This window comes from Aspergillus aculeatinus (assembly GCF_003184765.1).
Source record: "Aspergillus aculeatinus CBS 121060 unplaced genomic scaffold BO66scaffold_18, whole genome shotgun sequence".
In the NCBI taxonomy this organism is placed as follows: domain Eukaryota; kingdom Fungi; phylum Ascomycota; class Eurotiomycetes; order Eurotiales; family Aspergillaceae; genus Aspergillus; species Aspergillus aculeatinus.
Window position 1 is genome coordinate 227,332 of NW_020291487.1, and position 12,813 is coordinate 240,144.

The following is a 12,813-nucleotide window of genomic DNA, read 5'->3' on the forward strand; positions in this document are numbered from 1 at the left end:
ATAACAGAGCTGTCTTATTTTTTACTCCAACTTTCCTAGCCTCAAGTGATGCCAACTAATTGGCCCTGAAATGTGGTATCAGCATTGAAAAGACCAGTTGGCAATTCCGCACGCGAAATCAACGACCGCAAAACTCTCGACTTGCTTGTTTCAAATAGACTATCGTCTAGTGTTCTAAGATCATGAAGTTAAGATCTAGCTACAAGCATTCCATGGCTCAACCTGACAGAAAGGCCAGTTGCTGGTCCATCACGCTCCGCACCATCTCCTCCCAAGGTCGCCATTGCATTTGCAGTTCGACTTCGGCTTTGGTGGTATCAGTTGGCATAGAGGCGCCCTCGGCACCCTCGGTAAGCTTCACTCCAACATTGGGGTAGAGCTCGTGCGCAATCCGAGCCACCTCTTTCCACGTTGTCGGCGGCCCCGAGAGCAGATACTTCGCACCATTCCTCATCCTCGAGTCTAACGCCCTGATATGGGCCTCGGCAACATCCTGGATGTGCACACCCGTGATCCCTCCAAGTGGGACGCCTCCCATCACACTACCCCAGATAATTCCATTGGACCCTGCTTCGATCTCTTGACCGGAGGCTTGCACGAGATTGTGCCCAAAGACGAATGACGGATGGAGAGTGACCAGTGCGTAATGCGGGTTTTCTGTTCTCCAGAAGTCCCATGTCGCATTGTTCGCAAGCAGTTTGGATGCTCGGTACAAGGTCATCGGGGTTGCCGCAGGGTTGTTGGGGTCAACAAAATCTGCTGTGGGATCCACAGCGAGATCCCAGTCGTTGTCCTCTGTGGTGGCTGATGTTAGCATGGCAGGGGCCGCAGTTCCCAGCTATATGTAGCAAACATACCTCTAATGACACCGCCGTCGGGAAGTCCAGCAAGAGGAATCAGGGCAGCGATAGATGAAGTGACCACAACCTTCTTGATGCTGGGGACCTTAGCTGCCTCTTTGAGCACAGCCAGTGTTCCGTTCACCGCGGGGGAGAAAAACGCTTCCTTGTCTGTGCCGTTGGCGAGAGGCGATGCTAGGTGGAGGACATAGTCCACTCCATCAAGCTTCCCTCTAAACGCCGCCTCCTCGGTGAGGTCCGGGATGATGACGAATTCCACCTGTCCGCGATACTCTGACAACAATGATTGGAGTTTCTCGGACTTTTGGCGAACGCCAAGTCGAAGTTGGTATCCGGACTTGAGAGCTTGAACAGCCGTGGCACTGCCAATGAAACCAGTAGCACCGGTCATGAAAATCAACGGAGCAGGCATGATGGAATGGTACTTTGATACTGATGAATTTGGATAATGATTCATCCTGAACCGGTAACTGAGCGACCTTTATAGTATGATACTTTTATAGTATGAGAGTGAAGTGATTATTAATGACTGTCGCCGGATATGGGTACGAAAATATCCGATATGATGGTGCCATGACTGCGCTAACCGGCTCATATCGTACCTGATGGTCCATCACCAGTATTCAAGTCATGAGCAAAGAGATAAAGACCTCAAACATTACTCATCACTCATAATCCGCTCCATCGACGTGGTCACTTAATCCCTGAGCTCTGGAACCTGGAACCATCCAGAAGATATTTTACTGTATCACACTTAGTGAAAGGGGTCATCGATACAAGGTGGACCCATAGAAAAAGGCTTTTGCATTGATAACCGGCAGCGTCCGATTCGATGACCGGGGAACTTGCCATTAAAGAGCCTTGGCACAGGCCTGTTTCAATTTGCGTCTATACACACGTCTATGATTATCAATCCTCTTCATATCATTACCTCCATCATGTCTACTCAGAAGGCCGTCATTGTTACCGAACCTAAGACTGCAGGCTTGTCCATTTCCCGTGTCATTCTCGAGCTCCGCGATGATTACGTCCTTGCAAACACTGTTAGTGTGGGTTTGAACCCAGTGACCGGCCGTACTTCGACTTCCTCTTACTGTCTGGTGTCATGCTAGGGGGTGATTACTCTGGCGTTCTTGAGATTATTGGTAATGATTTTAAGCTATGTTGGAAGAAGGGAGACGGAATCTGCGGTTCCGCTCATGGTAGTAATGCTGTTTATTCCGAGGATGGCTCTTGTGCCGAGTATATTGTCTGCAATCTCGAATTTATGACTACCTTAGCTTCCAGGAAGCTGCTACTTTAATCTAGAGAAGTACGTTCTGCGCCAACATCCGTAGAGTATCAGCGCCAAGCGACCTTGATCGTTGGTGGATCGGTAGCCAGCGTCGCCAAAGGCTACTTGGAGCCTAGGGCGACTGGTCTGGATCTCAATTCAGGGCAAGGTAAGGCTCGTATTCGTACCTGTGCCCACGTTTGGCATGCACGGAGATCGGCGGTGCGGCGGAAGCTGGAAGCCGAGTCCATATGTGGGTAACGTACAACTTGACCGAAGCCACAATCCTCCTTATTCAATCATGTCCTGCTCCGTTGATTGGTGCTGCTTGTCCTCACTTTTAACTTTTTTTGTAGTCCAAACCTTAATGCCAATATCCATTTTGCAAAATATCTTTTTCTTTTTTTTTGTGTTCTAGCAGTCGCCCTTGCTTTCTCAAAACACATTTGTAAACATCTAGGTTTGGGCAAAAAGACGGTGGCGGTGATTAGTGAACATGCCGAGCCGAGGGTTACACCTTCGGGGCAAGGAACTTGGAACCTACAACCGTTCGTCCGATTTCAGAGGAAATCAATCAATTAGTCGATTAGGAAACGCCTGTCGGATTCCCACACAGTCAGTAGGAACGTAATGGTCATCTGAACGAGCCAGGCAAGTCAGCGAGCCATATGCAAACACCATATATGTTTTATGCATACCAATTACTTGAGAAGTCTCATATCTCTACCATTTCCCTCTCAATAAGTAATATATCAAGCGAAGTGTGTGAGGCCTCTTGATGGAATAATATTGTCTGTAGTCTATAACACATACAAAAGGAAATCTGTTATTTGCACAAGCAATCATGGATATAACACAGCCGGTAATTTATTATGGTATATTCTACATATTTCGATTCTTGAGAGTTGTAGGCTAGTTCTATCTGGATAGGACCCTTATTGTATTGATTTTGTAGCTTTATACGAAGTCAGAATTGATAAAATCAGCAATAATCAATCCGCTCTGGAACAACAAGTGTATGTAGAGTGACCTGCCTCTCTTTATTCGGGGTGGTTTCTACCAAAGCCTGCCGTTATCAGCGGAGTCCGTGACCTCGGAGATCAGCTCGTTACGCTTAGCCTGATCCTATCTCCTGCCGGAATCACGTCCTTACCCAGTCCTAAAAGACTTGTCCCTGGGCTCGCATCTTCCTTCAACCGGGCAGGCACAAACCAAATACCCCTCTGAAAAGCAAAGACACCACGGCCAAAAAGACGCCAGCGAAGGATCGCGGAGCGTCTCGAGGAATAGGTGGCGGCAAGGTAAGTCCTGAAGAAGTCCGTAGGGTGTCCAATCGACACTTTAAGAATGCTGCGAGCAATTTTAGTCGCACCAATTGTGTGCCAGCCTCGTCGCTTGCAATGTCGCATGGCACAACGTGCATAATGTTTCACAACAGCAAGCTCCACTTGACGGCCTCCAGAACCGCATAACCCTTATGGAGACCTCAGTTGAGACACTAAGCTCTGCTAGGCTATTATTCGGTGAGCAGCTGGTCTAAAGGTGGAATGCTTAGGTCACACTCTGCTCTAACAGCGAGTTTACGTGAGACCATGAAGGCTGTGTATACCATAGCAGCCGGAATAAGCCTTGATGACGACGGAACCCGTCTATCGATTTCGATCAAGTCCAAAGACCCCTTGGGTTTATTCTTGTATAAAGAGCTGTGAGCGTCTGGCATTTTACTTGAAAGCGAAGTTATTTCTTCAACTAAGCCAACAGCCGCTGCACGGATGGGATGAAGAGCTTCGTTTCAGGCTGGGGGGAGGCCCTGCGCTGTCCGAAAGTAAGCTTCGAATTCATGTATATAAGTGATAACAAGTGGCCGATATACGCTGAGATGTCTATCCATACTGAGGCCCCCGGTTTGGTTCGTGTTTAACTTGGTCACTCAAAGCATATCAAACAAAAGCTGTGTGAGAGCTGGTATTCAATAATTTTCATGGTATTTTTGTAGTTTTTGTGATTGTTTGTAACTTTTGTAATCTTTTTTTATTTTACAGAACCAAACTATATGCAGAAATCTACCCTCTATAGCCACAAATTTTACAATTCTCTGCGCTCCACTAATAGAAGCAATAAGTAGATCTGGCTGTAATCTAGTATTATATATATTAGATTATATATAGAATATATAAAATATTATGATTTAAAATATAAACTATATCTATATTATAAGTTTTTTATAAAATATTATTTAGATGTGGCTGTATATCAACTTCGGGGAATTGTAAAATTCGTGGCCACGGAGGGTACTAAATGATGAAAAGTGGGGTTAAAGAAGGGTCTAATGGAAGGTTGAATGCTGGCAATCGGGGATATCACTAATCAATATTGCAAATACTTCGCCTGCTATGGATACCGCTGTGGCTCGTCGGCCCAAAGCAGCGGTTTGTCAGACAATCATTGGAACCGCGCGATCGATTTGTCAGCCTTTGCCAAAACTAATGACGTCCAGTGAAATGAAATGGAGGTTTTCATTCTTTTTTTTTCTTTTTCCAAGTCGGCGATTCAAGCGGGATTCATATCATAGTAATGTGGTGGTTTGTAAGCGCTGCAGCTTCACAATAGTTCGCTGCTGTTCCAGGGATTCTGCGAATTCTAACGAGCCATGGGCTAATCGCCTGATGATTATACCTTGCGTCCGTCGACCTGAGGTTCGTTTGACCTTCCAAATAGTCAACCTTTCAAATACCTACCTTCACGTTGGTCTCCGTCAGTTCTTTAGTTTGATTGAGTATTGCGCACGAGTGCTCCAATCTGTTCAGTGTTTCCTGTCTTCGTCCTGAGATCACAACATTGCCAACAAGTCACCCGCCCTAATGAAAGCGATCATCACACATCGATTCTTGCCTAAGCGTCTCCTGAGTCTCGCTCTTCGGAGTCCTCTTGGGCAGGGTGCGCAGGTCAAGGATGTCCCAATCCCAAGCATCACCGATGATGAGGTCTTGGTCAAGGTACGCGCTGTCGCGCTGAACCCCATCGACTTCAAAGACATTGATTTCATTTCCCCACGCAACTCCGCCATTGGCTGCGACTATGCGGGCGAGGTGGCTCGGGTCGGCAAGAATTCAGGACAACGTTGGAAGGTTGGAGACAGAATCGCGGGCTTTGTCCACGGGGGCCTGTACCCCGAGGTTGGCTCATTCGCCGAATACCTGAAAGTCGATGGAGACTTGGCCTGGAAGGTGCCTGACGAAACGACCCTGAGCGAAGCCACCACCTACGGAGTGCCCGCCGCCACCGCGATGCTGGGCCTTTCGTATCTAGGCATTGACCGGGTCGATATCGAGAACGGACGCAGCGTTCAACAAGGTGACCAACCGACCATTCTCATCTATTCAGGCGGCTCGAACGTCGGTCTCTTCGCCATTCAATTGGCCAAGAGAGCAGGATACACGGTTGTGGTCACGGCCTCGCCACGTTCCTTCGACCTCGCAAAGCGCTATGGTGCCGATGCAGTCTACGACTATCGGACATCTGCCTCCATTGGCGAGATCAAGAAAGCCTATCCGAACATCACAAAAGCTCTGGACTGCTTTTCCGAAGGCACTTCCGCCGCCTTCTGTGCTGATGTGTTTCGAGAGGAGGGTGGCAAAGTGATCACACTTCTTGATCAAGGAAAGCCGCGGAAGGCAAATGTGACCTATGATTTCCTCATGGTTTATACTGCCTTCGGTCGCAAGTTCCAGTTGTTGGCGCCCCTTGGCCCCGTGTTCCCAGTGAGGCCGGCGGACCGCGAAGTCATCGCCAAATTTTATGATAACTTATCCAGCCTGAATCTGCAGTCTCCACCTATTACGACGATTAAGGGCGGATTCAGCGAGATATTTGAAGGTCTAGACACGCTTCGCAAGGGAGAAGGTCGAGGTACAAAGCTTGTTGTTGAGTTTCAGTAATTAATATAACCCTATTCTCAGTCGCTAACAATTTTGTTGAGCCTGTTCTCTTTCTATGATCCCACTATCGTTTTTCTTCTCTCGTTGTATTGAGGCTCGCGGAATATTTGTCAGAGTCTTGCGAAACGTATTTTCTTTGAACACCGAATTTCAAGCACAGTTTTTGTTATTACATGGCATAACCTCTTGCTGACTTTCTCCCCTCATTCCATTCACTACGGTGGGCTCTCTGCGCTCTAGGCTAGAAAAGCTTAGCTGACTAAGTAGGTAACCTAGTAGCTACTCGATACTAGGTAGTAGGTACTAGTAGTAGCCTTCAGTAAGTTACATCTCATTTCACTTTCTACAGCTAGTGATATTACTGAACGTCAAAGCTTAGCTTCGACTCGAACTACTACTAGTAGCATTCAACCTCCACCCTATGATTCCAATCATTTTCACTTTCTTTCTATCATGTCTGCTATCTCATCATCCTCTCTCCATATATCAATACAACATATCCAAGGTACATTACCCCACCGCTAACTGTTGGCTAAATTGTAGTAGCAATACTACCTATTTTGAGGCTCAGGCTCAGAGACCTGGCTGGCTACCTAACCTACCTAGTAGTTCAGGCAGCCACTCGTCGAGATAGCGGAAGAAATCTCTCACCCGGGTCACATCTGGACGGCTATGCATATCTGCTGGTGGGTTGTCTACGTCAAGTCTCCTTCTAGGCCCCAGGACTTGCTTCAATTCTCCTTTACTCCTCCCTGCGTTGGCTGGAAAAGTACTGTGAGGCAGGCCAATCCGCACGCACGCCACTTCCTTCCCGTCGGTAGGAATTTCCTATGCCCACCTCGCTTATGCATTCTCCCCTCCGACCACAACAAATCAGCTCGCGCCTTGTGGGAGGTGTGTGGACTCTACCAAGGAGTATATGTCTTCTGAAGTAGTCCCCTTCTTAGGGCTGACCTCAGAACTTAGTGCGTTAATTGACTGTTCAAAAATCGGTAAAACCTGTTCAAAGGCCGTGTGTTTTGCAAGTATACGAACAGCACCGAAGGTAGATAGATTCGATCACAGCGAGATCTGAAATGCTCAATAAAAATCAGTCAGAAGTGGTGAAATTCACATGTTTGAAACGGGCTAGATTGTAGTATTGGGAGATACTAGTCCGGCAATCCCCGAGTCCGGACTAAACCGGAACTCGAGCGTCTAAAGTGGATCTGTGTTGACAGCCTTCAAGTACCCTCCGTGGCCACGAATTTTATAATTCTCCGTGCTCCACTGGTGGAAGCAATAAGTAGATCTAATTATAATCTAGTATTATATATATAGAATTATATATAGAATATATAGAAGAAATATTATTTAAGGTGCAGACTATATCTATATTACAGGTTTTTTATAAGACACTATTTGGATGTGGCTGTATATCAACTTCGGGGAATTGTGAAATTCGTGGCCACGGAGGGTACTATCAAGAAGCTATGTAAATCCTGCTCGCCTTTCCTATCAAAGAAGAAGATGCTTGGAGAGGTAATTTGTTCATGAAGCCGATCGTAGCTCTAAGAATACATAAATGTCTTGCTAGCCGCCTATTTTGCTACATGTTGAGAGACCACCATGCACGGCTCTTCGCCACTCCCAAAACCGCTTCCACCAACCCCTCCTGTATTCGTCGACCCGATTTCGGACCAAAGCTATCTGAACCATGTAGCGAAAGCCTGTCAGCAGGAGGCGATAGCGCTCGACACTATACCCTGCAGGGATAGAGAGGCTGCCCGATCGCTACGTGTCCTGCATGAAGCTAGAGCGCGCGAGTGGGGAAGTGATAGGTTTGCTCTCTTGCCCCCTCATCTTACCGGCTCATGTGACTCCTGGGGTCAGTTTTTGGCGCCTATCTGGAGGTTCGTACTAGTAGCCAGAGGGGTCACTGGCTTTCTGTTCAAATTGCTCTTCGTCCCCTTGTGCCATCAACCCCATCCATCCCAAGTGCTTCATCGATATTCACCATGACGGGTGGAAAACACCATTGTTTAACCTGGTGGTGGAGGCGCCACAAAGGAACCAAAAACCACTCCACAGCTGAGGGAGATGAATCTTCTCACTCTCCAGCCCCTGAGCCACTCGTTGTGGACTCTGGAGCTCCCATTCCGGCGGCTGGGGCTGTAAAGTCGCTGGCTGCTTCGGCCACGTCCAACCTTGTCGCAGAAGAAAAGCGAGAGTTTCCGACCGAGCCCCAGCAACTATGGGATGAGTCGTACGAAAGCCTCAAGATCGAGCAATCTTCACTGATGAAAGCCTACGAGAACATCCTGGCTCGTGAACTCAACGCGGAATCCCTGCAAGCATCCGCCTCTGTGGATCAGCAAGATGTGATTGAACAGAAGGACGCGGGCATGAGACGGGCGCAGATGAGCAGGATAATTCAGAAAGGGCTGAACAGAACGGAAAGGGAAGCAAAAATCAAACAAAGTGTAGGAAAGGGGGTGGAGGTCGCACTAGCAGTGGATGAGATCATGAAATTGGCCTTGAAGGCATGTCCCGAAGCTGCGCTTGCGTGGTCGGGAATTTCCCTGGGGCTTCAGATCTTGTCCAACACTGCAAAAGAGACAGAAGCCAACCGCAAAGGGCTTGAATACATTTGCAGCAGCATGAATTGGTACTGGGAGCTATCTAGGCGCTTTCTTGGTGAAAGTGGTATAGATGCCGCGCTCTATGAGGGGTTGAGATGGGAACTCAAGGCGCAAATTGTGGGCCTCTACAAAGCGCTGCTCTTCTATCAGATTATGAGCGTCTGCTCATATTACCGGAACCGCTTGCTTGGCTTTCTGTGCGACATGGTTCAGCTTGACGACTGGGATGGGAGCCTAGACAGCGTGAAGAGCAAGGAGGCCACTGTCCGCGAGCGCTTCAGCTCTTATTTGGATCAATACACGCTGGAATATCAGAAAAAATGGTCCGAGTTTCTGCAGGAGATTAGCAAGAATGTCCTGGCACAGTCCCTACAGCTGAGGGACATGCAAGAGGAAAAGGACGACAAAAAGTGCCTGCAACATCTGTTCCTCACAGATCCCGCCACAGACATGATAAAAATCCAAGAGGAAAGAGAATCTCTCATCTCTGAATCCTGCCATTGGATTGTGAACCATCCCCAATTCACTACCTGGCAAAAGTGCGAGACAACTCGGCTACTGTGGCTCAAGGGTGGCCCTGGAAAGGGAAAGACGATGCTGTTGATGAGTATTGTCAATCACCTTTCTCTAACATTGGAAGACAACAACATCTTTTCATTCTTCTTCTGCCAGGAGACTTCCAAAGATGCCAATGCGCGAGTACTTCGAGGGTTGATTTATCAAATTCTCATTCAGAATCGCGCGCTGATCGCTCATCTCCGCGATGTGTATGACACACAAGGGCCAAAGCTTTTCGAAAGCAGCAACACCTCCACGGCTTTGAAGGCCATCTTCGTTGATATGATCGGAGATCCAAAATTAGATCAAGTTTACTTAGTTGTCGATGCTCTGGATGAGTGCCAACCTGAGGATCTGAAACATCTCGCAAGCCTGATCAATGAAAGTGCGTCGAAATGGCCGCATGTCAAGTGGCTCGTCTCGAGTCGTCACAGTGTTGAGATCGAAAGGAGTCTCCAGACGAAGGAATACGGACAGGTCCTAGACCTTGAAAGAGACGTGGAAGATCTCATTCACAGTGGGCTGAGTCACTACATCAGTCACAAATTGTCGGACCTCTTCAAACGGTTCGGCGACACTTATGCAGATGAAGGACCTGGTGTTATTGCGGAGCTCCAGGATCTGCAGAAAAAAATTGCCGACGAAGTACAGAGTAAAGCCAGTGGCACTTTTCTCTGGGTGTCCCTTGTGTTCAGGCAGATCGACGAGTCTGACGTGGATCCTTATGGCGTGAGTGAGTTTATCCGCCAGATGCCATCTACCCTGAAGGGGATGTACGATAGAATGATAGAACGTATCATCAACACTCCAACAAAGGGGACTTTCGAGTCTTGTCAACAAACTCTGTTGGCTGCAACCGTCGCCTACCGACCTCTTCAGTTGGGCGAAATGAAAGAATTGGCAGCATTCAAATGGCTTACTGATGCCAAACGGAGCATCCTGCGCTGTGGATTACTCTCAATCAGAGAGAGCGATCAAACAGTCTCCTTTATTCACCAGTCCGCAAAGGACTATCTCACCGACAAAGAGTCAAAGTTTTATTCGAGGCTTTTCCCCAATGGACATTTAGATGGCCATCAGACGATAGTCACCAGATCTCTCGATACCATGGATCTCCTTCACAAGAACATTGACAATCTCGACAGCCCGGGCTTTCACCTGCCGGAGGATTATAGACCTCACTCTGATTTGCTGGCTTTGTGTGGATATTCATGCATATACTGGATTGACCATTTGTGTGAAACAGAGAGTGACCCTGGCAAAGTCGGCCTCTGCGATGAGAAAATCATAGCATTCTGTAGAAAACACTTCCTCCATTGGCTTGAGGCGCTGAGCCTTCTCAAGAGCCTCCCGAAGGGTGCGATTGCGCTCAAGAAATTCACTTCTCTGCTCAGAAGACGGTCATCAGGCTCTGATCTGCTAGAACTGGTCCGCGATTCACACAGATTTCTGCTGTACTGTCAAGGCGTGATTGCAGACCATCCGTTGCAGACTTATTCATCGGCCATATTATTCAGTCCCGAGCGGAGTCTCATACGGACAAACTTCAAGAACGAAGAGCCAGACTGGATCATGACCAAACCAGCGGTAGAAGCCGAATGGGGAGCTTGCTTACAAGTGGTAGAAGCCCATCGTGATTACGTTCGGGCAGTGGCCTTCTCCCCTGACGGTGAGCGTATCGTCTCCGGATCAGATGACAAGACTTTGAGAATCTGGGATGCAAATAATGGCGCCCGTCTCAACACGCTCAAGGGTCATGAGGACTGGGTCCGTTCAGTGACCTTTTCTCCTGATGGCAGGCATATCGTATCTGACTCAGATGACTCTACAATCAAGATCTGGGACTCAATTAGCGGTGACTGCCTTCATACACTGAAGAAACACAGCGGGAAAGTCCATTCTGTTGCCATCGCACCTTGTGGTAAATATATCATTTCAGGCTCGGATGATCAAACAGTTATGATGTGGGATGTTTCTACTGGAGTCTATCTGCATACATTATATGAATGTGGCGATATAGTACAGTCGGTGGTTTATTCCCCGGATGGTCGCTACATTGCGTCAAGTGACCTGTCGGGTGACATAGCAATTTGGGATGTTGAGCACAGTGTTCGTATTCGGACGCTAAAAGGTTTTTCTGGGTGGTGCAACCCAGTCACCTTTTCACACAATAGCCAACTCATCGCAAAGGTGTCAGTCAGAAGCATTGAATTATGGAACATAGCCAGTGATACCTGCCTTAAGAGATTCAATGAGGAGTCTTGGATCAAAGCCCTCGTCTTCACTCCTGATGGCGAGCGTGTCATCTACAGCATATTATTTGGCAACATTAAAATCTGGGATATAGTCAGCGGGGCTTGTCTTTACACGCTACTTGGCCACACAGGCACGGTTTCTTCAATTGACTTTTCAGCTGCTAGCGGACTCATTGTTACCGGATCAGAAGATTACACCATCAGAATTTGGGACACAAGCAACGGTGTGGGTGTGAACAAGTCAAGCGATCACACTAAGAGAATCAATTCAGTGTTCTTCCCACCTAATGGTGAATATTTCGTGTCAGCTTCAGATGACGAAAAAGTCAAGATCTGGGATGCAGCCCATGGTGACTTGCTTCATACTTTCAATCATTGTGGTGTTGCTGAGTCAGTCGCCGTCTCCTATGATGCCAAGTTGATCGCATCAGGAACAAATAATCGTGTTCGGCTATGGGATGTAAGCGGCACATGTCTTCATACACTGGAACATTACGGTCGTATCAGAGTGGTCGCTTTTTCTCACAACAGCCAATTTCTCGCATCAGGGGGATATGTCAGCGAAATTAAGATCTGGGATGTAAAGAGTGGTGCTTGCCTCCACAAGATAGGCGTTGAGTTGGGCCACATCGAAGCACTTGTCTTTTCCCCAAATAATCGACATTTCGTATCGTTGACAAGTCCAGATAACGTCATGATCTGGGATTCCAACACTGGAGTGTGTTTGAACAAACTACGAGTGCCTTTTGATGACTGGACTCGGACATACGCCTTCTCATCTGATGGAAAGCATATTGCCTCGGCATCAGAAGACGGCAGTCTCAAAATCTGGGATGCAAGCACCGGTGCCTGCTTAGTAACGACTCGCCATGATTACGCTATCCGTCTTGTCAAATTTCTTTCCGATGGCAATCATGTCTTGTCAATGTCAACCAAGGGCACGGTCCGACTTTGGGATGCAAAAAGCGGCGCATGTGTCAAGATGGTCAAAGATCAGACACCGTCTTATCTGGCAGTGCACAGATCTTTGACGGGCGAAAGAATATATGAGGGTTTTAGGATCAATACAGCTGCAAGTGATGCTACTGCATTGGTTGAGGGGCATAAGTATAGCTTGGATGAGGACAACATGTGGATAACATACAATGGCCAGAACCTCCTCAGATTTCCCCTTGGTCATGAAGTATCCCGCTGGACGTGCAGCTCGAATAGTCTGGTTTTTGGTTTCAGATCAGGACGGATTATGCACTTCAAATTCTCCGAAAAAGATCCATTCGCGAGGTGAAAATGCCCGACATCACAGAATCA

The 12,813-nt window shown here is 47.7% G+C and overlaps 4 protein-coding genes across 4 annotated transcripts; 3 read left to right on the plus strand and 1 right to left on the minus strand.

Moving 5' to 3' along the window:
* Positions 1 to 217: 217 nt before the first annotated feature.
* Positions 218 to 1,272, minus strand: BO66DRAFT_320496 (NAD(P)-binding protein; the record flags this gene model as incomplete). The annotated part of the gene is made up of 2 exons (XM_025643673.1): positions 218 to 795; positions 858 to 1,272. The coding sequence occupies 2 exons, from the start codon at positions 1,270 to 1,272 to the stop codon at positions 218 to 220; spliced, it is 993 nt and encodes a 330-aa protein (XP_025504986.1).
* Positions 1,273 to 1,798: 526 nt separating this feature from the next.
* Positions 1,799 to 4,406, plus strand: BO66DRAFT_400699 (uncharacterized protein; the record flags this gene model as incomplete). The annotated part of the gene is made up of 10 exons (XM_025648732.1): positions 1,799 to 1,913; positions 1,973 to 2,102; positions 2,169 to 2,302; positions 3,089 to 3,149; positions 3,338 to 3,434; positions 3,572 to 3,656; positions 3,709 to 3,838; positions 3,895 to 3,958; positions 3,995 to 4,042; positions 4,374 to 4,406. The coding sequence occupies 10 exons, from the start codon at positions 1,799 to 1,801 to the stop codon at positions 4,404 to 4,406; spliced, it is 897 nt and encodes a 298-aa protein (XP_025504987.1).
* A 281-nt stretch (positions 4,407 to 4,687) lies between these two features.
* BO66DRAFT_391084 (zinc-binding alcohol dehydrogenase family protein) lies at positions 4,688 to 6,083 on the plus strand. Its single transcript, XM_025647166.1, has one exon. The coding sequence runs from the start codon at positions 4,995 to 4,997 to the stop codon at positions 6,069 to 6,071; it is 1,077 nt and encodes a 358-aa protein (XP_025504988.1). The 5' UTR covers positions 4,688 to 4,994; the 3' UTR covers positions 6,072 to 6,083.
* A 1,917-nt stretch (positions 6,084 to 8,000) lies between these two features.
* BO66DRAFT_372237 (WD40 repeat-like protein) lies at positions 8,001 to 12,790 on the plus strand (the record flags this gene model as incomplete). Its single annotated transcript, XM_025645498.1, has 4 exons — positions 8,001 to 10,607; positions 10,716 to 11,315; positions 11,814 to 12,507; positions 12,583 to 12,790. The coding sequence occupies exons 1-4, from the start codon at positions 8,069 to 8,071 to the stop codon at positions 12,788 to 12,790; spliced, it is 4,041 nt and encodes a 1,346-aa protein (XP_025504989.1). The 5' UTR covers positions 8,001 to 8,068.
* Between the last annotated feature and the right edge of the window lie 23 nt (positions 12,791 to 12,813).